The 24,802-nt window shown below is 54.7% G+C and overlaps 2 protein-coding genes across 2 annotated transcripts in view; one reads left to right on the forward strand and one right to left on the reverse strand.

Moving 5' to 3' along the window:
• NBEAL2 (neurobeachin like 2) overlaps positions 1-6,388 on the reverse strand; it is a 33,852-nt gene extending 27,464 nt beyond the window's left edge. The window contains exons 1-3 of the mRNA XM_054389947.1: positions 6,338-6,388; positions 1,114-1,202; positions 412-576 (exon numbers count right to left, since the gene is read on the reverse strand). Of these exons, the coding sequence (XP_054245922.1) occupies positions 412-576; positions 1,114-1,202; positions 6,338-6,388 (305 nt within the window). The remainder of the gene's footprint in view (positions 1-411; positions 577-1,113; positions 1,203-6,337) is intronic.
• A 544-nt stretch (positions 6,389-6,932) lies between these two features.
• CCDC12 (coiled-coil domain containing 12) overlaps positions 6,933-24,802 on the forward strand; it is a 36,077-nt gene continuing 18,207 nt past the window's right edge. Inside the window, exon 1 of the mRNA XM_054389948.1 lies at positions 6,933-7,115. Coding sequence (XP_054245923.1) covers positions 6,933-7,115 — 183 coding nt within the window. The remainder of the gene's footprint in view (positions 7,116-24,802) is intronic.

A 24,802-nucleotide genomic window follows, 5' to 3' on the forward strand; every position in this document is an offset into this window, starting at 1 on the left:
TCCTGGGGTTGGTGTGACCCAAGGGCAGGACCCAGCCCTTGGCCAGGTTGAACCTCCTCCCATTGGCCTCACCCCTGGCTCCAGCCTGCTCAGATCCCTCTGTAGATCCCTCCTGACCCTCCAGCAGACCAACACTGCCACCAGGCTTGGTGTCATCTGCAAACTGACTGAGGGAGCCTCAATGCCCGCATCCAGCTCATGGATAGAGACTGAAGAGAGCTGGGGACCACCACCACTGGGGACCAGGCACCAACTGGAGTCATCTCCATCCCCCACTACTCTGGGTAGTGCCCTCAGTGCCCCCACCCCAGCACCTGGGGAGGACCTAAACCAGGAACCTCCATGGGTGAGAGGGGCCAGAGGGTAACTGTGACCTCCAAGAACTGTTGGTAGGGGGTGTGCTTGACCCACCTGCAGATGATGATGAAGAACTTGAGGAGGAGGAGGGCTTGGCCCAGGCTGTTCCCAGTGCCTTCCTCCCTTGGGAGCTGTGTCACACACTGTCCCAGGCGTTGGCTCAGCACCTGCAGGACCTCTCGTGGCAGCACTGGGATCTCAGACACCGACTCCTCTGGCCTGCAGAAGGGACAATGAGGCTGGGCAGGATGTGATGCCCTCAGCCCTCATTCATCTTGATAAAAATGTGCAGGAGGAGTGCCCAGAGGCTGGAGCCAGGCTCTGCTGGGTGATGCCCAAGGACAGCACAAGGGGCAGGGGTGGAAGCTGAGACAGAGGAAATTCCATGGAAACAGGAGGAAGAATTATTTCCTTGTGAGGGTGACAGAACACTGGAGCAGGCTGCCCAGGGGTGCTGTGGAGTCTCCCTCTCTGGAGATATTCAGAAGCCACCTGGATGTGCCCCTGTGTGCCCTGCTCTAGGTGCTCCTGCTCTGGCAGGGGGCTTGGACTGGCAGATCTCTCAAGGTCCCTTCCAGCCCCTAGCATTCTGTGATTCTGTGAACCCTAACCCCACCACTCCACCTTCCCACCACCAAACCCTCCTCCAGCTTCAGACCAGATGCTTTAAAGCCACCAGGAGCAGCTGGACCATGGTGGCAACTCCCCCAGGGAGCTGTGGGTGTCACCTATGTGCCACCCAAGGGCGCTCCTCACCTGCGGGGCTCCAGCGAGGGCAGGGCAATGATCTTCTCAAAGTTCATCACAAAGGCTTCCAGCCACTGCTGCAGGTAGGAGAGGTCCTTCTGCAAGGGTGAGGGCGGGGGTGGAACCGCTGGCCAATCAGGTCCCACAGTGACCACCACCCCAGAAGCATCAGCCAATCAGCAGCCAGAGCAGTCAAGACCTCCTACCCTTCTCCAGAAGCTGGTGGTCAGTGGGTCTGAGCACCCCCCCTGAGAGCACACCAGCCAATGGGCAATCACTGCAGCACAACCTGTGGAGCTGCTGGCCAATCAGAACCCAGAGCAGCATAACCTGTGGAGCTGCTGGCCAATCAGCATGTGGAGCAGTAAAACTTGTGGAGCCACTGACCAATCAAAACCTATAGAAAAACTGGCCAATCAGCACCCAGAACAGCACAACCTATGGGACCATCACCCAATCAGCACAACCTGTAGAGCTGCTGACCAGTCAGAACCTAAGGAACCTGTCCCTAGAGGCTGCCACCAGCCAATCAGCAGGCAGAGCACCTGCTCCTGCAGCCAATCAGCTGTACCAGGTTCTGATTTGCCCCAGCAGCCATCCTGGGGCCCTTCACCCCTGACCCTAGGGTGACCCATGTCCCTCTGCACCCAGCGCAGCCCCTTGGGGTCACCCATGTCCCTGATCAGCATAGTGAAGCACCATGGGGCCACCCATGTCCCTCTGCACCCACTGTAGGACCATGAGGTCACCCATGTCCCTCTGCACCCCACTGTATGACCATGGGGTCACCCATGTCCCTCTGCACCCCACTGTAGGACCATGAGGTCACCCATGTCCCTCTGCACCCCACTGTATGACCATGGGGTCACCCATGTCCCTCTGCACCCCACTGTAGGACCATGGGGTTACCCGTGTCCCTCTGCACCCCACTGTAGGACCATAAGGTCACCCATGTCCCTCTGCACCCCACTGTAGGACCATGAGGTCACCCATGTCCCTCTGCACCCCACTGTAGGACCATGGGGTCACCCATGTCCCTCTGCACCCACTGTAGGACCATGAGGTCACCCATGTCCCTCTGCACCCCACTGTAGGACCATGGGGTCACCCATGTCCCTCTGCACCCACTGTAGGACCATGGGGTCACTCATGTCCCTCTGCACCCACTGTAGGACCATGAGGTCACCCATGTCCCTCTGCACCCCACTGTAGGACCATGGGGTCACCCATGTCCCTCTGCACCCCACTGTAGGACCATGGGGTCACCCGTGTCCCTGCACCCCACTGTAGGACCATGAGGTCACCCATGTCCCTCTGCACCCCACTGTAGGACCATGGGGTCACCCATGTCCCTCTGCACCCCACTGTATGACCATGGGGTCACCCGTGTCCCTCTGCACCCCACTGTAGGACCATGGGGTCACCCATGTCCCTCTGCACCCCACTGTAGGACCATGGGGTCACCCATGTCCCTCTGCACCCCACTGTAGGACCATGGGGTTACCCGTGTCCCTGCACCCCCTAGTGTGGCACCTTAGGGTCACCACATCTCCCAGCACCCCAATGCAGCATCCTAGGGTGTCCCCAGCCCAAGCAGGGACTGTCCCCACTGGGGGTCTGCCAAGGGGAGGGACCTCAGAACCCCACAGTGCCCCCCTAGTGTCCCCACAACCCCTCCCCTGCAAGCCACCACCTCTCCATGTCACCATTTCCCCCCCTGCTGCTCAACCACAAGCACCAGCATCCGGTGACTCTGCTCCCCAGGATCCCCATGTCCCCTGCACCCCAGCCCTGCCATGTCCCCCACACTCACACCCCCATGTCCCCCCCTAGAGCCCCCATCTCCCCTCCACATTCCCATATCCCCCCAACCCAGATGCTCATGTGCCCCTCAGACCCTTCATGACCCCCAGATTCCCACATCCACCACAGTGCCCCCATGTCCTCCCCACCCAGCCCTTCATGTCCCCCTCAGCCCCACCATGTCCCCTGCACCCAGACTGTCCCTCCCAGATCTCCCATGCCTGCCCCACCAGACACCCCATGTCCTCCTCCAGACCCCCCATGTCCCCCAAACCCCATATCCACCCCATCCACACCTCCTCATCCCTCCTACCCAGACCCCTTGTGTCCCCCCCAACCCCATATCCACCCCATCTACACCTCCACATCTCCCCCTGCCCCATCCCTCACGTTCCCCACACCCTCCATGTTCCCCCTGGATCCTCCATACCTGCCCCACCCAGACCCCCATGTCCTCCTCGGTCCCACCATGTCCCCCGCACCTAAACCTCCACATCCTCCCTGCAGACCCTGCTTGCTCCCTTGTGTCCACCCCCAACCCCACACCCACCCCATCCAGACCTCCATGTCCCCTCCACCCACACCCCTGTGTCCCCCCCAAGGCCCCAACCTCCCCATCCAGACCTCCACATCCCCCTCACCCGGACCCTCACCCCTGCTGTACCTGGCTGGGGGGGTGACCAGGGCCATCCATGGCACCAAGCCACACGGGTGCAGCCAGCACAGGACAGAGCACGGGGAGGGGGTGTGGGGGGCTGGGTGGTTGTTGTTATTTTGTGGGTGTCCCCCCTCCTTCCCTCCCTCCCCTTCCCTTTTCTCTCCTCCTCTTGGCTCTTGTGCAAAGCACCCGAAGAAAACCTCAGCCCCAAGCCAGCAGCGAGCTGCAGGAAATGCCAAGTCACCAGCCCCCCAACGGCGCTTCCTCCTCCCCCTGCCTCCTCGGGGGTGCTGCCTGCCCCCCACCCCTGCGTGCCCACCCAGCAGCTCCCTCCTGCCCCAGGGATGGAGCTCAGAGTGGTGGTGGAGATGCCGGGATGCCAGCACCACAGCTTCTCATCCAGGTGAAACTCCCCCGGGAGTGTCCAACCCGAGCCCCATCCTGTCACAGCCCCCTCCCCGTCCCCCCACAGTTGGGGTGCATCCCACCCCACCCGATACTCACCCTCCCGACTCCCAACCCCCACCCTGGCACCCACCCGGAGCCGGTGTCCCATGCTGGCCTGCTGCCACTGGTGGCCACCCCCGCGGTGCCCGTCCCAGCCGGCTGCAGGCTGGCAGAGCCTGTTGGGTGGCTTCTGGGCTCAGTTGGCGCGGTGACGCCTGGGAACCTTGTGCCTGCTCCTCCATCCCTCCTATCCCTCCCCAAAAACACACTGATGGTGGCAAAGGTCCCCAGCTTGTCACCTCCTGTCACTGAGTGCCGTGTGGTGGCAATGAGGGATCCCAACCAAGCTCTGTGCCACCTCCTGCCACACTGCCAGCCCCCCTAGATGGTGTGGGATACACCATGGCTGGCATCATCATCACCCCATGGGACACCTTTGAGAGGGATCCCAACCAAGCTCTGTGCCACCTCCTGCCACACTGCCAGCCCCCCTAGATGGTGTGGGATACACCATGGCTGGCACCATCCCCACTATGGCATGGTCACAAGAGATAACACATCTGATGTCACCCTCTGGGGAGGGGGACAATGATAAGGACACTGCGATGGAGGTGACACTCAGCCTGGTGGCATCACCCAGTGCCTGGTAGCAGGGCAGCAGAAGGTTGATGTGGGCCCAGGGACATGTCCTGGCAGCCTTGTCCACCATGGACACCTCTGCAGTGTGCCACCTGTCCCTGTACCACCATGGACACCTGGATAGTGTGGCACCTGTCTCTGTACCACCATGAACTCCTCAGTGGTGTGCCACCTGTTCCTCTACCACCATGGACACCTCTGCAGTGTGCCACCTGTCCCTGTACCCCCACGGGCACCTCTGCAGTGTGGCACCTGTCCTTGTTCCACCATGGACACCTCGGTGGTGTGGCACCTGTGCCTGTACCACTATGGCCACCTCAGCAGTGTGCCACCTGTGCCCATACAACCATGGACATCCTGACGGTGTGGCACCTGTCCCCTGTACCACCGCAGCCACACAGTGTCCCAGCAGCTGTCCCCTGCACAATGCACCTGATGTCACTCCAGGGTGGCAGCTCCTGCCTCCAAGGTGCCCCCAAAAGAGCTTCTCCCTCTTTTCTCAGCACCACCAAAGGGGAGATGGGTGGGTGGGGCTTCATTTTGGGGAGCAGAAGGTGGCTTCTGAGGGACATCATGGGGCAAATTAGGTGACAGCCACACGAGGTGTCTCCCCCACCTCCTGGTGTCCCCCCACCTCCTGGTGTCCCCAGCCACAGAGCAGGGTTCCCCCTCTCCTCCAGGATCCGTGCTCCCCCCCCGACGGCAACAGGGACAATTAAGGACACAATGAAGCAGGAGCGATGACTTTGGGGGAGGACAGGGACACACAGGGGTCCTGGGGACCCTCCCCACTCCCTGACGACCCCAAAATACAAGGTGGGGGAGACACAAATCCAAGCTGGGTCTGGGTGGGGTGTCTCCCCTTGAGCAGGACTCCCCCTTCCAGAAGCAGGACATTCCCTTTGTGTCCCTCTCCACCCTGTCCTCAGTGTCACCGCGGCGGCAAATGTTGCCTGAGGGGGACGCAGGGACCTGGGGAGGGGACACAGGGACATAGGCAGGGACACACACACACACAGGGAGGGTGGCAAAGGAACGCCGGGGCGGGGGTGGGGGGCACACAGGGAACTGGAAGGAGGAAAAGGGACATGCGGAGGGGGCACACAGGACGATAGGGACACGGAGGGACACGACAGGGACACGGAATTGGGAGGGGGTGGCGACATGGGACTAGGGTGGGCACAGGAAGACGGTTGCGGGGGACACAGGGACATGGAGCGGGGTGGGGGAGGAAAGCGACGACAGGGACACGGGGAGGGCAAGACCCACACCTTCCCCAAACCCTCCCGGTTGGGTGCGCAGAGGGGTGCGGACCCCCCTGGTAATGGGGTCCAGGGGGATGCGGTGACCCCAAGGGGGGAGTCACCGTGACTCCCATTTTAGTGGGGGGTGGGGGTGCACAGGGGACCCCCCAGGATATAAGAGGGAAAGGAGCGTAGACCTCAGGATGCGGTTGTAAAATGGGGAGCGGGGTGGGGGGGGGCAAAAATTGCAGGAGGTGCAAGCGAGGTGGTGGTGACGGAGGTGCAGGCTTAGCTTCCCCCCCCCCCCTTCCAAAGCAGGAGGTGCCAGTAGGGAGGGGTGTCGGGGTTAAAAGGGGTCCCGTGTCCGTCCACCCCTACCCCAGGGGTAAATTAAATGTGGGGGGTGGGGGGGTGGGGTGTCCGTCTCCGCTGCCGCCCTCACCTTAGCGAAGTAAAGCATCCAAAGCTCGTAAAGCCGCTCCCGGGAAGCCATGCCGGGCCGGCACGGCTCGGCACGGCTCGGTACGGCACGGTACGGCGGGCAGCTCCGCCCCCCCCCCCCCCCTTCCCCGCTAAACCACCGCCCCCCAGCACCGAACCCTCCCCCAGGTACGGGGAAGGGGGGGGGGACTGACACCGCCCCCCCGATCCTTCTTCTACCTGCTGCTGGGGCATGCCTTTCCCATCCTTCTTTTTACCTTCCCTCCCCCAGCCCACAGGGAGAGAAAGGTAAAAAGAGGGATGGGGGAGGAAAATGCCCAATGTCCCCCCCCCGCCCCCCAATTTCCCCCCTCAATTAAACCAACTGAACCTTGCGTGCACTGCAACGAGCCTGACCGCGCATAGAAATAGGATTTGGGGTTATTTCCCCCTTTTTACGCTATTTAATAATTTTAAATTTTGTTTTATGTCCCCCCCCACCCCCTCTGCGATCTTTTTTTTTACGGCTCCCCCCTCCCCCCGCACTCCGGTCCGATTTTCAATCGGTTGCACCGCCGCGCTGATCGATTTTTGTCTATCGATTAGATCGGTAGTCGATGGGGTTCGCCGAGCCGCGAATGCACTTTGGGATTGTACGGAAAGGAGGGGGAAAGATGGCGGCGCCCGGTGGTGGTGTGGCGGTAGCGGAGGCGGCGGAGGGCCCAGCTTTGGGGAGGCTGGAAGAGGAGGCGAGGAAGCGGCGGGAGAGGTTGAGGGCGCTGCGGCAGCGCACGCTTCAGGTCGGTGCGGCCGTGATGTCCTGGGGGGTTGTGGAGTGCGAGGTAGAGAAGGTTGAATGGCTGGACTGGGCCTGGAGTTGGGGGAGAGGATCTGAGGTGGGGCTGAGGATGTTCAGAGGATCACAGAGGGTCTGAGGTGGGGCTGAGGATGTTCAGAGGATCACAGAGAGGCTGAGGTGGGCCTGAGGATGTTGAGGGGGTCACAGAGGGTCTGAGGTGGGGCTGAGGATGTTCAGAGGATCACAGAGGGTCTGAGGTGGGGCTGAGGATGTTGAGGGGGTCACAGAGGGTCTGAGGTGGGGCTGAGGATGTTCAGAGGATCACAGAGGGTCTGAGGTGGGGCTGAGGATGTTGAGGGGGTCACAGAGGGTCTGAGGTGGGGCTGAGGATGTTCAGAGGATCACAGAGGGTCTGAGGTGGGGCTGAAGATGTTGAGGGGGTCACAGAGGGTCTGAGGTGGGGCTGAAGATGTTGAGGGGGTCACAGAGGGTCTGAGGTGGGGCTGAGGATGTTGAGGGGGTCATAGAGGGTCTGAGGTGGGGCTGAGGATGTGTGGGGATCACAGAGGGTCTGAGACGGGGATGATGATGACGATGAGGGGGTCACAGAATGCCTGAGGTGGGGCTGAGGATGTTGAGAAGGTTGGAGGGTCTGGGATGGTTCTGCAGCTTTGTCGTGTGTTGAAATCTCACCTCAAAAAAACTCCAGTTACTTTGCCTGTCTGTCCTTGCCCCTCCACAAGTGCTCAGCTCGACATATTAAATTAGAGACTTTTTTTATCAGGGGTGAAAGGAGGATGGAAGAAAGCTGAGAAAACTTGCAGCTAATATTTTGACAGCTCCTAGTGAGGAAGGCAGCCATGCTCCAGCCTGTCTCAGCACATCCTGGCAGGACTTAATGCTCCAATTTTGGAGTGAGGTGGTGCTAGCTCTGCTCCCCTCCTGCCACCTCACCCTGAAGTTGTTCATCCAGGCTAGAACAGTCCAGTAACGTGGGAAATGTCCTGTCCCTCTGCTGAGGGCCCTCATCTTGGGGCTGCTAACAAGAACTGTCACTTTGGGCAGGCCAAGTCTCTTCTGTTGAGTCTCTTGCCTTGAGGTGCTTGTTAGCAGGGAGCTGAGCTTTCTGAAAGGGGAGACCCTGAAGGTGGGATGCAGCCCTGTGCACAGCCTTAGTGAGAAGAAAAGCTGCTGGAAAGAAAAATGCCTTCCAAAAGAGAAACTCTTTTGCTTTCTGTGCTGCCTGGAGAGTGTAGATGGGAGGAGATGGGGTGGTTGTGGAGGGTGCAGCACAAGGGATGATAGACTCAGGAATGGTTTCTGCTGGAAGGGACCATTAGAGCTCATCTACTCCATCCCCTTGTAGCCAGCAGGGACAGCTGCAACCAGAGCAGGTTGCTCACAGGCTCAAACAACCTGAGCTGCAATGGTAGCAGGGATGGAGCAGCTCCCAGCTCTCTGCGCAACCTGCGTCAGGGTCTCACTACCCTCAGCATAAACAATTTCTTCCTTCTCTCCAGTCTGAATCTCCCTCTGTCAGTTCAAACCATCAGCCCTTGTCCTGTCACAGCAGGCCCTGCTCAAAAGTCTGGCCCCAGCTTTCTGATCAGCCCTTGAAGCTCTGAAGGCCACCAGAAGGTCTCCCTGGAGCCTTCTCTTCTCCAGGCTGACCAAGCCCAACTCTCAGCCTGACCTCACAGCAGAGGGCTTCCAGCCCTGCCAGCATTGCTGTGGCCTCCTCTGGCCCTGCTCCAACAGGTCCCTGTCTGTGCTGAGGACTCCAGAGCTGCCCCAGCACTGCAGCTGGGGGTTGGTTTTGCTCTGTAGGAGTGTTTCTGTGAGTCCTGCAAACTGAAGGATCATCCTTGTTTCATACCTTAAATAAAAAAAGAAAAAAGAAAAGAAAAAAGTCTCATACCAAGGAAAATAAATCCCTAAAGCCCTCCAGGATCCCCTAATCTAGAGGCCACTGAAGAATCAAGAGAGAAGGTGGTGAGGAGCAGCCTCAAAAGCCAATTTTCTGCTGCACCGGAGGAGGGGAAGCAGTGAGGGAAGTGCTGGAGTCCCTTAACAGGGCCGTGCACATTTTCTGCCAGAGGATGATGTCTGAAGGAAGCCTTGCTGGAGCTGGGCCCTTACATAAGCCAGGCTTAGCTGATATTCCTGCTGCCACGTCCCACCAACAGGAAAGCCCCACCAAGCCGTGGCAGGGAGCCTGGCGGAAGGTCAGGCGGTGATGCCGCTCTTTTCAGCTGGGAGGTTTTGTTTGGTGCTTGGCTTTCTTTTTCTTTTAAAGCAGCAAATGGTTCCAGTTCCTGAGATCCTGCAGTGGGAGGGGGAAAGCAGGAAGAGCTGTTTTCCTCAAATCCTTGAGCTGTGGACCTCTCCTGAAGGAAGGGGTTAAGGGCTGAAGGATGGGGTTCTCTGGGTGGCTGTGGAGCTGCTCTCTTTGCTCTTTTTGGATGCTTAGGGGACTTGAGCATCTCCCCTGTGAAGAGAGACTGAGAGCCCTGGGGCTGTTTACTCTGGAGAAGAGAAGACTGAGAGGGGATCTGATCAATGGCTATCAATATCTGAGGGGTGGGTGTCAGGAGGAGGGGGCCAGGCTCTTTTGGGTGGTTCACAGTGATAAGACAAGGAACAAGGGGTTCAAACTAGAACAGAGAAGATTTCACCTCAACATGAGGAGAAACTTCTTTCCAGTGAAGGTGACAGAGCCCTGGAACAGGCTGCCCAGGGGGTTGTGGAGTCTCCTTCTCTGGAGACTTTCCAACCCCACCTGGATGCATTCCTGTGCAGACTACCCTAAGTGCTGCTGCTCTGGCAGGGGGTTGGACCTGATGATCTCTGGAGGTCCCTTCCAACCTCTGATATACTGTGAGACTGTGATGGCTTGTGGTGCTGATGCTGGTACTGAGGCTTTCTCCTTGGCAGTGTGGTGTGGTAAAGCTCAGCATATCTCCTCAATCGTGTTCTTTTTCGTGCCTAATGAATGAAAATCAGATTAAAATGTTCTGTTTGTCTTACTCAGGAAGCCTTTTTTTTTTTTTTTTGGTCTCCTTTCTTTAGCTGAAGGAAAACTTTTGCTCAGTTAAAGCTTTAGCTTGGTACAGTCACAGAATCCCAGCATGGTGGGGGTTGGAAGGGACCTTTGGAGTCCAGTTGTTTTGGAATCTCTCCACACAAGGAGACTCCACAACCTCTCTGGGCAGCCTGGAACAGGCCTCCAGCACCCTCACCCCAAAGAACTTTCTCCTCCTGTTCAGAAGGAACCTCCTGGGTTCCAGTTTGTGCCCTCTGCCCCTTGTGCTGTCCCTGGGCACCACTGAGCAGAGTCTGGCCCCAGCCTCTTGCCCCCCATGCTCCCTTTAGCTCTTGCTGAGCATTGCTCAGCTCCCCTCTGGGGCTGCTCTCCTCCAGGCTCTCAGCCCCAGGGCTCTCAGCCTTTGCTCCTCACAGAGCTGCTCCAGGCCCCTCAGCAGCTTCCCAGCCTCCACTGGACTCTCTCCAGCAGTTCCCTGTCTCTCTGGTTTGGGGGAGCCCAGAACTGGACACAATACTCCAGCTGTGGCCTCATCAGGACAGAGTAGAGGGGGAGGAGAGCCTCTCTCAGCCTACTGGCCACACTCTTCTTCATGCCCCCAGGAGCCCATTGGCCCTCTTGGCCATGGGGGCACAGTGCTGGCTTGTGGTGAACTTTCATCCCCCAGCACTGCCAGGTCCTTCTCCTTGGAGCTGCTTTCCAGCAGGTCACCCCTCACCTGTGCTGGTGCTGGGGATTTTTCCTTCCCAGGAACCCTACACTTGCCCTTGTTGAACTTCATGAAGTTCTCTCCATCCAGCTCTCCATTTCCAGTGTCTTTAGTTTAACTTTTCCTATCACCTTGCTGTACATTTTGCATCAAAGTGGGGAGAAGAAGAAATTCTCCTGACCCTGTTTAGCACTAGTCTGGAGGTCACTGTGTTTGCACACAGCAAGGTGCTGCAAGTGCCTGCTGGTGCAAGCTGGAGCAGTGTGCCCAGCAGTGAGATATGCAAAGCATCAGGTAATTATGGGATGGAGACCTCCCAGGCTGGGTCTTCATAACAATTTGTGATTTTATGGCCTGAAAAAGGAATGTGGCAGTGTGGTGCTCCCCATGGCAAGCTGAGAGCTCTTGCTCTCAGCACCACCACCACCACCAGAAAATCATTGTGGTGAAGCTTTTGGGGAGCTTCTTCATGGAGGTTCAGCCCTAGGGGATGTTTGGAGCAGAAAATGAGCCTCTGACCTAGGTAGGAAGCTGTGAGGTTGCTCTGTTGATCTTCAGTGGTCATTCTAAGGGAAGACACTGTCCCCACCTATCTGAAAAGCTGAGGTTTTGTTTCAGCTCTGCTCCTTACCGCACAAGAAACTGAATTTCCATGAGCACGGCTTTCTGCTGAGCCAGTTGATAATTAACTGTAGCTGCTTGTGTTCATGGAATGCTTGGCTGCAGCTTGCCCTTGAAACAGCTTCTCTGATGCCTTCACATCTGCCTTGTTTGGAGCTGATGGACTCTTTGCTCAGGCATGATGTGCCCCAAAGCTTATTTAACTTTGACCCCTGTTAAAATCACAGCCTAAGGTTGGTTCTTCAGCTGATGTGTCTAGGAGCACCTCATAAATCACAGCTTGTGGCTTAAAAATGACCGAATCACAGAATGGTTTGGCTTGGAAGGGAGCTTAAAATGTCATGAAAGATTTAGTGGCTGGAAACTGCCTGGCAGAAAGGGACCTGAGGGGTTGGTTGACAGCAACTGGAGATGAGCCAGGGTGTGTCCAGGTGGCCAAGAAGGCCACCAGCAGCCTGGCCTGGATCAGCAGTGGTGTGGCCAGCAGGAGCAGGACAGGGATTGTGCCCCTGGACTGGGCACTGGTGAGGCCACTCCTTGAATCCTGGGGTCAGTTTTGGGCCTCTCACTCCAAGAAGGACATTGAGGGGCTGGAGCAGGTCCAGAGATGGGCAATGAAGCTGGGGAAGGGTCTACAGAACAGGGCTGGGGAGGAGCAGCTGAGGGATGTGGGGTTGTTGAGCCTGGAGGCTGAGGGGAGACCTTCTGGCTCTCTGCAGCTCCCTGAAAGGAGGCTGGAGCCAGGTGGGGGTTCCCAAGGAACAAGTGACAGGAGAAGAGGAAATGGCCTCAAGTTGCTCAAGGGGAGGTTTAGGTTGGACATGAGGAGCAATTTCTTGCTCTTGAGGGCTTGTCAAGGCCTGTCCCAGGCTGCTCAGGGCAGTGGTGAAGTTTCCATCCCTGGAGGGGTTTCAAAGCCATGGAGCTGTGGTGCTGAGGGCCATGGTTTAGTGGTGCCCTGGCAGTGCTGGGTCAGTGGTTGGACCTGATGATCTTAAAGGTCTTTTCTAATCCAAATGATTCTATGAGGAGTTCTTGGGTTGGAAGAGACCTTAAATATCATCTAGTTCTAACCTCCCTGCCATGAGCCACCTTCTACTAGGTCAGGCTGCTCAAAGCTCCATCTAACCTGAGCTTGAACCCTTCCAGAGATGGGACAAAAATACTGAGGTCCCTTCCAAAACTAAACTTACTTGGGGATCCCATTCTTGGGAAAACCCTGCTGGTACAAAAGGGTTGGAGAGGAGCAGCCATGGACCCTTGAGTTGGTTTTGGTCATCTGGAGTAGCTTGTGTGATGCTTTTGGCACGGGGAGGAGTTGAACTGGAGTTAAAAATGTCTGAATGTATATTTAGTAAGGGATGTGGAAGGTTTTTCCTCTGGATAGCACCAGAGAAGCAGTGAAATGAAGAAGTGGGGACCTTATCTTTCTTGCAAGGACCTAAGTGCTTTTCCCACAGGGATTTATTTTTAGCTGCAGCAGAGGAGCTGTTGTCTTGGATGCTGCTCGGAACCTGGGTCTACTCCTTTGATCCAGCTGCTGAAATAACCTTGTGTGGCTGCTCCTGAGATGAGAGGAGATAGCTGGTGGCTGCTGGTGCTGTGACAGGGCTGCAGCACCTTCACAGGGCCACAGAGTGGTAGGGTTTGGGAGGGACCTCTGGAGGTCATCGAGTCCAACCCCCGTGCCACGGCAGGGTCACCTAGAGAAGGTTGCACAGGAACACATCCAGGTGGGTTTGGAATGCCTCCAGAGGTGGAGACTCCATCACCTCTCTGGGCAGTCTGGCCCAGGTTGCCCAGAGAGCTGGGCACCATTGCAGGTCAGGTTGTTTGGGGCTCAGCAACCTGCTCTGGTTGCAGATGTCCCTGCTGGCTGCAGGGGCTGGGACTGGGTGAGCTTTAAAGGTCCCTTCAGCCCAAACCATTCCATGATTCTTTTCTTTTCCATGCTGCTTTTGCCATCACTAGGTGGGCTTGGGACTAGATGATCTTTAAAGTCCCTTCCAACTCAAGCCATTCTCTGATCCCCAGCAGGCACTTTGCCACCTTGTCAGACCACCAGTGGAGCAGCCCAGGAGAGGCTGGCACTTGGAGGCATCATCTTTGCAAAGGCCATGCTGGATGTTCTCCTTGGTCAGTGTGAAACCTCTGTGGTGTACCCTGCTGGTCACGTCTTGTGTCAAAGGAGGGTTAACTTCCTGAGGAGAAGCCAGGGGAAAGTTCAGGAGATCTAATTTATCCTTTTTTGCCCTGGTGCTCATTAATCCTGGCTGACTTTTTTGCATCTCCATGGCAATGGGCAGAAGGTTTTTACATAATTTTTCTCTTTTCATCCTTTACCCATTAAGAAAAAAAAAAAAAAGAGAAAAAGATTAATTGCTCCTTTTCAACCCAAACTAGAAGCTGCTAAAACCTTGACTCCTTTCATCTCCTGCCTGACAGTCCCAGCAGGGCCATCTGGATTTGCTTGGAGCTTTTCACTGGGCTCTGTGGAGATAATAACTGCCCCCAAGCCTCTTTGCATCCCCAGCTGATAACAGGCTGCTGCTGAATGAGCAGGAGCTCCAAAGGGTGAGACAGAGCCAGAGGGATGAGTTGTGGTGGTGACAGGAGATGGGGATGGTGTCTGAGCTCTGTCTGTTGGGGGACTCTTGGTGCTTTGGGTGGTTTAAATTGCCTGTCGGGGATAGCTTTGATTTTTCAGCAGAGAGGTCCTGAGCTGGAGGGATGGTGGCTCTCCTCCTGAGCTGCTGGGCTTGCTGACTGGGTTTGTGGAGGGTGGGCACTAGGTAGCTATGAGGGGCCTGCAGCTTCAGGCAAAGAGACTGCATATAGAATCATGGAATGGTTTAGGCTGAGAGAGACTTAGGTTGGAAGGTTGGTTAAGATTACTGAGTCCAGCCATGAACCAGCATTGCCAGGGACCATCAAGCATGGCCCTCAGCACCACATCTCCACAGCTTTGAAACCCCTCCAGGGATGGGGACTCCACCACTGCCCTGGGCAGCCGGGACAGGTCTTGACAAGACTCAAGGGAAAGAAATTGTTCCTCATGTCCAACCTGAACCTCCCCTGGGGCAACTTGAGGCCATTTCCTCTCATCCTGTCCCTTGTTCCTTGGCTTGGAAACCTTGTTCCTGGTTCCAACCCCCACCTGGCTCCAGCATCCTTTCAGGGAGTTGCAGAGAGCCAGAAGGTCTCCCCTCAGCCTCCTTTTCTCCAGGCTGAACAACCCCAGGTCCCTCAGCTGCTCCTCCTCAGCCCTGTTCTGCAGACCCTTCCCCAGCTTTATGGCCCTTCTCTGGACCTGCTCCAGCCTCTCCATGTCCCAGGATTCAAGGTGTGGTCTCACCAGTGCCCAGTGCAGGGGAATGGTCCCTGCCCTGCTCCTGCTGGTTGCTACTGGTGAGACACTACCAGTGTGGTACTAAGCTCTTGGGCTTTATAAGTTGTAAAATTCGGGAAGCTATTTGCTGAGCCTCAGAGGAGGTACCCAGGGGTGGTGTTGAACCAGAGCAGTGTAGTTAAAAGTTGCTTAGAAGCTCTTCCTCCCCTTTAAGTGTTTGCTTCCCTTTTAGATCCTATTTTTGAAGCTTTTCCTTTATTTAGATACACTTCTATTTCCTTTGACAGCTCCAAACATCTTTCAGGGCTTAACATTTGTTTTCCTGGTGCCCTTCACTCCATAAGCTCAGCAAATGCAAATGAGATCTTCTGGAGGGGAGCACCAACGATTCAAGGGCAATGTGTTTTCACTGGGAGGAAAGTCAGTTGAAGCACAAATGCCACCAGGGAGAAGCAGCCTAGCTCTGAACCTTCAAACACACTCCTGGAGCTGCAGACTGTGATGGGGGAGAGGGGATCCAAAGCTGATCTAAGCTGCAGATGCGTTCCTGGGTGGATTTAGGAAGGGTATTGCTGATAAGCAGAAATCAAATGACCTTTAGGAGCGTGGTGGATGGCAGTGAAAGGCAGCAAAGCACCTTCAAGGTGTCATTCAGGCCGGCAGGGAAGATGTTTGGGGCTCTGAGAAACTTGTGCTGGTTGAAGATGTCCTTGGTCACTACAGCAGGGTTGGCCTAGAGGACCTTTAAAGGTTCCTTCCAACCCAAACCATTCTGTGATGTCGACACCACAGCTGTCTGGAAGGAGGTTGGAGTCAGTGGGGCTTGGAGTCTTCCTAGTAACAAGTGATGGGACAAGAGGAAACAGCCTCCAGTTGCCCTAGGGGAGGCTTAGGCTGGACATTAGAAGAAACTTCACTGAAAGGGTTCTGAAAGCCTGGAAAAGGCTCCCCAGGGGGGGTGATTGAATCCCTATCACTGCCTGTGTTTAAAAGCTGCTGAGATGTGGTGCTGAGGGGCATGGTTTAGCAGCAGCCTTGGTAGAGTTAGAGAATGGTAGGACTGGATGATCTTAAAGGTCCTTTCCAATCAAAAGGATTCTGTGATTCTAATAAGGTCTCCCTGGAGCCTTCTCTTCTCCAGGCTGACCAAGCCCAACCCTCTCAGCCCGGCCTCCCAGCAGAGGGTTTCAGCCTTCCTATCCCTGCTGTTGCTGGAGGCTGTTGCCCAAAGGCAAGGCCAGGCCAAACCAAGCAGATTTATTCTCTAAATACCCAAATCTCACCCATTTCTTGCAGCTAACCTAGAGTTGGGGATTGTGTCTAGGTGTTAAAAATAGGAGGGGATAATAAAGAAAGCAAATCTCTGCTTTGAAACCCTGTGAAACTGGCACTCCCAAGTATGAGGCAGTGTGGTCCTCATGCTTTGTCTGCAGTGTTTGGGTTTCCAGGAGCAGATGGTTGTGCTTTTGGCTTGGGGGGACCCTTGTTGTAGGCACCTCTTTTGGGCTCCCCCCACTAGAGTGTGAGTGTAGATCTGGATCTGTGCAGGAGGAATCCCTGCATTCAGATTCCACCTTCTCCTTCCCTGCAGCCTGCCCTTGCTCTCCTCACTGCTGAGGTGGGTGGTGCAGTGCTTTATGCCTGGCGTTTTGGGATGAATTCAGATGGAAAAAGGATTTATTTGCTGCGTGGAAGTTGTGTTGAGCAGACCAGACCTCAGTGTGCAGGCACCTTCTGGAGGCACAGGGGGTTGGTTTTGTTTTTGTTTGTTTGTTTGTTTGTTTTTTTTCCTTTCAACAGTAAATTCAGGGCTGATGTTTGATTGTTGTAGCTCAAGAACAGGTAATCACCACCAGGTAATTTCTCAGGAAAAGACCTGGATATTCTCCTTGGAAGCCAGGGTCTCTGCTGGGGCAGCTGAAGTGGATGCTGCTCATCTTCCAAAAGTAGCCATCAGCAAAACCAAGGTGTGGGAAGTGCTGTGATGATGTTTGGGATCACCTAAGCTGGGGAGATGCCTCTCTCCACACCAAGCCTTCACAGGATCCAATAACCTAATGAGCAGCAGAGCTTTGTAACAGTTTCTCTTGGCCAAAAAACCTCAAAGAGGGCCACAGAGATGAGCAGAGGGCTGGAGCACCTCTCCTACAAGAACAGGCTGAGGGAGCTGGGGCTGTTCAGCCTGGAGAAGAGAAAGCTCTGGGCAGACCTTAGAACAGCTTCTAGTACCTTGAAGGGGCTACAGGAGAGCTGGGGAGGGACTGTTCATAAGGGCTTGTGGTGACAGGATGAGGGGCAATGGTTTGAAACTAGAGCAGGGTGGGTTTAGGTTGGATGTTAGGAAGTTCTTCACTCTGGGGGTGGTGAGACACTGGAATGGGTTGCCCAGAGAAGCTGTGGATGCCTCATCCCTGGAAGTGTTTAAGCCCAGGCTGGAGGAGGCTTTGAGCAACCTGCTCTGGTGGGAGGTGTCCCTGGCAGGGAGGGTTGGAACTGGATGATCTTGAAGGTCTCTTCCAATTCAAACCATTCTATGATCAGAGAATTGTTTCAGTTGGAGTGCAGCCATCAAACCCAACACCACCATCACCTCTAAACCATGGCCCAAAGTGCCATTTCCACACAGTCCATGCACGGTGACTCCACCAGCTCCCTGTGCAGCCTGCTCCAGTGCCTGAGAGTGCCTGCAAGGAGGCACAGTCTCAGGAGCTGTCCCCCTCTGAGGCTTTGTGCAGGGAGGAGTCTCCCACCTGCTCCTTTGCTCCTCAGCCAAAGCTGTTGCTGCTGTGTCCTGCAGCACGTCGGGGAGGGGAAAAAAATCCCTTTGGCTTCATCCCAAGCTTTTGTTTAATGTTGCTTTTGCTTTGCAACCACATCAGTTCCCAGCTCCTCCACGCCTGCCTGGGCTGGCAGGAGAGGCAGGAGGGGGAGGAAGGCCATGGCTGCTTGTTTCCTTTGCAGCCCAGCTCTGTGGCTGCTGCTGAGGAGCACTGCATAGAATCACAGGATGGTTTGGGTAGCAAAGGACCTTAAAGATTATCTAGTTCCCAGCCCCCTGCCAGGGGCAGGGACAAATCCTGCCAGAGCTGGTTGCCTGGCCTTGAAACCTTCAGAGAGGGAGCATCCGGGACCTCCCTGGGCAAGTTGTTCCAGTGCCCTTCCCACCCTCACTGTGAAGAATTTCTTCCTAATCTCCAGTCTGAATTCCTCCTCCTCCAGCTTCAATCCATTCCCGCTTGTCCTATCACTGCTATCCCAGCCTGGTTTCCTGCTTGTCCTGAGGAGTCAAGTCAAGCCTGCAGACACTGGTGGGCTCTGGAGCAGCCAGACCATCCCTCTCGTGTGTGGTCCTGCAGCTTGGATCGTTGCTGCCCTCACTTTTGTGTTGGTTTGGTGGTTTTTTTGGTTTTTTTTTTTTTGTATGTGTGTCTGCTTGGTTTTTATTTTGGGGGAGTGAGGCAGCCTCCTGTTTTCCCAAAAGCCAAGTAGCAAGTGGCTGAGAAAACAGTTGCTGTGGAAACCAAGCGTAGTAAAGTTATTGCAGCAAGGAGAAAACACACACTCAGGGCTCTACAAAGGCTTCATTGCTCCTCAGGCCTTATTAGCAAAGTAATAAACCAGCAGTGGTGGCTCAGCTGGCTGGAGATGGAAGCCTGCAGACAAAGTGATGCTGATTCCAGCAGCAGCACACAAAATGCATGAGTGATGGGAGGTGTTGGATGAAAGGAAATGGCCTCAAGTTGCACCAAGGGAGGTTTAGGTTGGGTGTTAGAAGTTCCTTCCCTGAAAGGGTTTTCAAACACCCAGGCTGCCCAGGGAGATGGTTGAATCCCCATCCCTGGAGGTGTTTCAAAGGACATTGAGGAGCTGGAGTGTGTCCAAAGAAGGTCAGAAGAAGGGGAGGCTGACAGAGAAGGTGGTGAAGGGTCTGGAGAACAGGTCTGGTGAGGAGCAGCTGAGGGACTTGGGGGTTTTGAGCCTGGAGAAAAGGAGGCTGAGGGGAGACCTTCTGGCTCTCTGCAACTCCCTGAAAGGAGGCTGGAGCCAGGTGGGGGTTGGTCTCTTCTCCAAGGAACAAGTGACAGGAGAAGAGGAAATGGCTTCAAGTTACCCCAGGGGAGGCTGACTTTGGACATGAGGAATAATTTCTTCCCCTTTAGACTTGTCCAGGTCTGACCCAGGCTGCCCAGGGCAGTGGTGCAGTCCCCATCCCTGGAGTGGTTCCAAAGCTGTGGAGATGTGGTGCTGAGTGCCACGGTTTGGTGGTGCCCTGGCAGTGCTGAGTTCATGGTTGGTCTTGATCTTAAAGGTCAAGAGGAGGGGTGAGGAGAAGCACAACTGGACCTTTATTTAGGTGCTGGCTTTCATGCATCTCTGAAAGCTGCACCTGATCTAGCTGAAGATGTCCATAGGATTGGGCTAGATGACCTTGAAAGATCCCTTCCAACCTATTCCATGGTTCTGTGGAAGCAGGGCTGTAAGCTGGAGCTTTATCAACCTTTTGCACCTGAGTGGATCCTCCTGTGGCCACCTCCTGCCTGTGCTGGCAGGTGTTTGACCCTGCTGTGAACTGGTTCAGGAAACCAGATGGGGTTTATTTTTCTGTTTTCTTCCTGGTCTTGGCTTGGTTTGTTTGGGCTTTTGTGGGAGGCTAAGTCCTTGAAGTGGCTTCCCCTGGGGTGAGGCAAGTGCTGATGATCAGAAGGTGTGGCTGGGATGGAGGTGGGGATGGTGATACAGGGGAAGGACTGTGGCTTGGCCACCTTAGATGGCACAGGGGACATGCTGGGGGGTGGCAGTGTCACCAAGGCCATGCTGAATCATGGAATTGGTTTGGTTGGAAAACACCCCTGAGATGTCCAACCACCGACCCACCACCACCATGGCCATCAGACCATCAACCCAGGTGCCCACCTGCAGGGATGGTGACCCCATCACCTCCCTGGGCAGCCTGTTCCAGAGCCTGACTGCTCTTGCAGCAAAGAAATTTTTCCTTGTGCCCAACCTAAACCTCTCCTGATGCAATCTGAGGCCATTTCCTCTCATTCTATCAGCTGATACTGGAGAGAAGAGACCAACCCCCACCTTATTGCAACCTCCTTTCAGGGAGTTGTAGAGAGCAATGAGGTCTCCCCTCAGTCTCTTTTGTCCCATGTTGACCAACCCCAGGTCCCTGAGCTGCTCCTCACCAGACCTGCTCCCCAGCCCCTTCACCAGCTTTGCTCTTTGCTGGAAGGAGACTTGTCCCCAAGGCTGGGCTGGGGTGACAGCCTGGGAAGTGTGGTGAGATGTGTTCATCTTGAAGTCCCTGGCAGGCAGCACCAGATATAAACCATGGAGTGTGATGGGATTATTGTGAGCAGGAACACACAGGGCTGGCACAGAGGTGTCTGTGGTGATTGGTTTGATGACTTTGGGAGGCTGTGGTGACAGGTTGTTGAGCAAGCTTGTGGTGCAGCACTCCTGGAGATGTTCAGGTTGCAGCAGGGGAGGTTTAGGTTGGAGATTAGGAGCAGTTTCTTTGCTGCAAGAGTGGTCAGGCACCAGAACAGGCTGCCCAGGGAGGTGGTGGAGTCACCATCCCTGGAGGTGTTCAGGAAGCATGATGACATAGCACTCTGGGACATGGTTTAATGGCCATGCTGGGTTGATGGTTGGACTTGATGATCTCAGAGGGCTTTTCCAACTCAAACAGTTCTGTGATTCTATGCTGGACTCCCCCAGATTTGCTTTTACTTCAGTGTACCCACCTGCATTACTCCAGCACAGCTCTGGACTCCCAGCTCTCAAGGGACAAAACCAATCTCACCATCAACTGCAGATGAAAAAAGAACAGCATGGAGGCTGAGGACCTTCCAGGATCTGGGGATCTGCAGAGCTGGGACTTGGGGAAGCTGGGGGAATGCCTTCCATCTGTAAACCAGCAGCAGATGGAATCCCTTCCATCTGCAAACCAGTGCTGCAAAAGCTTTTCAGTCTCTTACCTCTTCTCCAAAAGTGGGAGCAGGCCAGGAGTGACCTGGTTGGCAGAAGGCACCCAGTGTGGTGTGCTTGGGGTGACTCAGCCCAGCCACAGAGCAGGTGGAGGGGAAGAGATTTGGTTCCACACCGTTTGAGTGTTCATCAGGCTCTGCCTGGGTTTGGCAGTCCCTGTCTGCTCATCCCCTCCTGCAGCCTCATGGCTTTCTTCCCTCCCATCTCATTTCTGGTGGGTTTGGAGACAAGGCCACTGGAGCTGCACTTGGCCTTTTCCTGAGGGAACATCCAGAGATTGTTCTTTTTGTTTAGGTTGCACATGAGGAACAATTTCTCCCCTGTGAGGGTTGTCAAGGCCTGTCCCAGCCTGCCCAGGGCAGTGGTGCAGTCCCCATCCCTGGAGGGGCTTCAAAGCTGTGGAGGAGTGGTGCTGAGGGCCATGGTTTGGTGGTGCCCTGGCAGTGCTGGGTCCATGAGCTTTGAGGTCTTTTCCAACCTAAATGATTCTGTGATCAGCCCAGCTGGGGATTGTAGTGTGTGCAGGGAGGAAGGTTCAAAGGAGGCTTTTGCAGTGTGTCCAGATTTCTGTGAGGAGCTGGTTTGTTTTTCAGTGAAGCATTTTGTTCTCAACCATTTTGCTCCCCTGTGGCCATGACCTTGGGTGAGTCAGAGAAAAGAGAAATGAGGGTTCTTAACACCTGGCTGCCTCAGAGCTGGGCTGTGGGCACCTGGGAGCACCACCTCTGCAGTTAGCATTTGTCAAGCCTGGGTGTTCCCTTAGCCTCCTGTCAGCCACCTCAGGTGGTTTTGAACCATGCCAGCTCCACAGATGAGGAAATCAAAGTCTTGCTGTTGAAATACTGTGTCATAAAAAGCCTGGGTGAGTGGTTGGGTGTTGCTGGGTCACCCTTTTGCTGTTGGTCAGAGAGCAATTTTCAAGTTTAGTTCCTCGTAGCCTCCAAGGACAAAAAAATCATTGCCTATAAATGATATCTTTTTATCAATGATCTGGGGGAGGGGCTTGAGGCACCCTCAATCAGTCTGCAGATGACACCAAGCTGCAAGTCTTGATCTGCTGGACAGTTAAGAGGGATCTACAGAGAGATCTGGCCAGGCTGGCTGGGTGAGGCCAGTGGGGTGAGGCTCAACAAGGCCAAGGGCTGGGGCCTGCCCTTGGGTCACACCAACCCCATGAAGGCACCAGGCTGGGGTCAGAGGGGCTGGAAAATGCACGATGGAAAAGGACTTGGGGGAGTTGGGGACAGCAGCTGGAGATGAGCCAGTGAGTGCCCAGGTGGCCAAGAAGGCCACCAGCATCTTGGCTTGGATCAGCAGTGGTGTGGCCAGCAGCAGCAGGGCAGGGAATGTCCCCCTGGACTGGGGGCACTGGTGAGGCTACAGCTCGATTTCTGGGGTCAGTTTTGGGTCCCTCACTCCAAGAAGGACATTGAGGGGCTGGAAAGGGTCCAGACAAGGGCAGTGGAGCTGATGAGTCTGGGAAGAGGTCTGGGGAGGAGCAGCTGAGGGACCTGGGTGTGTTGAGCCTGGAGAAAAGGAGGCTGAGGGGAGACCTTCTGCTTTTTGCAGCTCCCTGAAAGGAGGCTGGAGCCAGGTGGGGGCTGGTCTCTTCTCCCTTGTAACAAGTGGAAATGACCTCAAGTTTCCCTAGAGGAGGTTGAGGTTGGACATTAGGAGAAAATTCTTCCTTGAAAGGGTTCTCAAAGATTAGAACAGGCTGCCAAGGGAGGTGGTTGAATCCTCATCCCTGGAGGGGCTTAAAAGCAGCAGAGATGTAGTGCTGAGGGCCATGGTTTAGGCCCAGCCTTGGCAGAGTTAGAGAATAGTTGAGCTTGATGATCTTCAAGGTCTGTTCCACCTGAAGCAATTCTGTGATTCCAAATAGCAAAGACTGGATGGTCCTGGTGATGTCCTTCAGCATACAAATCCCCTCAGCATCGTTCTGCTGGGGCAGACCAACTTGAAATCCACAAAAGCAAGGGCAAACTCTGCTGGGGGAGCTGGGAAGCAGTGGCCCTGTTGCTGCATGGTTGGCTGGCTTCTCAACTGCCTTTTTTTTCTGTCCCATTCATGAGGAGACCTCCAGAAAATAGGTTAATCATCAGCTGCAGACCTGCAGAGCGTGGTTTGTCCTGTGCCCAAGCAGTGCTGCTTCATTAGTGCTCATGCATGGAGCTGGGATCTCCCCTTCTCAAGCTCCTGCTGCTTTAACTTGGTTTTGTATTTTAAATATTACTATAAATATGGGATTGGGAAGGTCCATGTCTGGAGCTTCTTGGTTTCAGCCATCCTTTAACCTTCCCATGAGGTCTGGCTGAGCAAACACAAACCTGGTTTGAGTCTTTCTCATCTCTTTTCCCTTTTCATTGTTAGTGGTTTGGGGTTTTTTTGTTGTTTGGTTTTTTTTCCCCTTGGAGAACTGAAACCAGCCATGTGTAGCCTCTGTTTTTGTTTCTGCTTTCATCCCAGAGCAGCACAAGTGACACATTAACTCACTGAAATGCCTCCAAAATCCAACCAAGCCAGCCTGGCCCTCTTCCCACCCATCCCAGAGGACAACAAGATAACTGGAACACTGTCTGCAGCAGTGGTTTTTCAGCTTGAATGTCACCAACAGGTGGTTTGTGCTCTTCTATACAGAATCTCAGCATGGTGGGGTTGGGAAGGACCTCTGGAGCTCAGCCAGTCCAACCCCTGCTAAAGCAGGGCACCCACAGCAGCTTGCCCAGGAGCACAATGCCCAGGGGGGATTTGGAATCTCTCCACACAAGGAGACTCCACAACCTCTCTTGGCAGCCTGGGACAGGCCTCCAGCACCCTCACACCTCAACCATTCTATTTTCTAATTCTGCTATGTTGAGATGGAGAAGTTTGTTCATGGCTCTTCCACTCTTGGGTACCTGGTTTTGAGTGTGAAACATCTTGTTCTTCTTGCCCAGGAGCTCCTCCTCCTTCTCTCCTCAACCCTTCCACATCAAACTGAAACTTTTGTGTTCTCACATTTTGCATTTTCTTCCACAAAACCCTTCTGGTTGTGATCTCAGAAGGGAATTTCTGTGTCACTCATTTCACTGCTGCCAGAAGGCATTTCCCTGGTCTTTGCTGATGCAGGTTCTGAACTGGTGGTAAAAGGTGAACTGAAACCAGCAAACCACAGCTCCTGCAGAATCATTTTTGGGTTGTTCAAAGGGAATAAATATTTGTGTTTGTTTAGTGTGTAAACACCCCAAAAATAGTATTAAAAAAGAATCTCTTTTTTTTAAGGATTTCTGAGGTGATTTTTTTTTTGAGACAGGGACAGAACCTAAGGTGTTGATTTCTCAGAGGCAGTTTTGTTCCTTGTGTTTGTTCCTGTCACGCTGTTTGGGCTCCAATTTAACCATTTCCATAGTAACCAGCTAGGACTGAACTGGGATTAGGACTTCAATCAGGCATAAGCAGCAGGGACACTGAAGCTCCAGCTTTTAAAAATGATGGGGTTTTATCTAATTACCTACAAAGGTTGCTGTGAGCAAATGGAGTCCAAAACCACCTTCTGGAAGCTCTCTCTGGAGCTGGGGTGCTGAGTGTGCTTGGGTGATGCTTACACAGGCAGAACTTTTTTGATGAGGAGGTTTCTTTTCTCTTTCATTTTGCTCAGAATGGAAACTCCATTAGTTTTAAAAGGTGTTTGGTTGTTGGTGGAGACCCTCTGGTGATGTTTAGTGACCACAGCTTTTTGCATTCTGGCATCAAAGGTCTCCAGAAGGGCAGTGAGGCGGCAGCAGGGCACCAAGTGGTGTCTTGGCAGGCTTCAGGGACACAGGTTCATAGAATGGGTTGGGTGGGAAGGGACCTTAAAAGTCATCCAGTTCCAACCCCCTGCCATGGGCAGGCACACTTCCCACCAGCCCAGGTTGCTCAAGTCCTCATCCAGCCTGGCCTTGAACACCTCCAGGGAGGAGGCAGCCACAGCCTCCCTGGGCAACCTGT

This window comes from Indicator indicator, chromosome 20 (genome assembly GCF_027791375.1).
Source record: "Indicator indicator isolate 239-I01 chromosome 20, UM_Iind_1.1, whole genome shotgun sequence".
NCBI classification, from domain to species: domain Eukaryota; kingdom Metazoa; phylum Chordata; class Aves; order Piciformes; family Indicatoridae; genus Indicator; species Indicator indicator.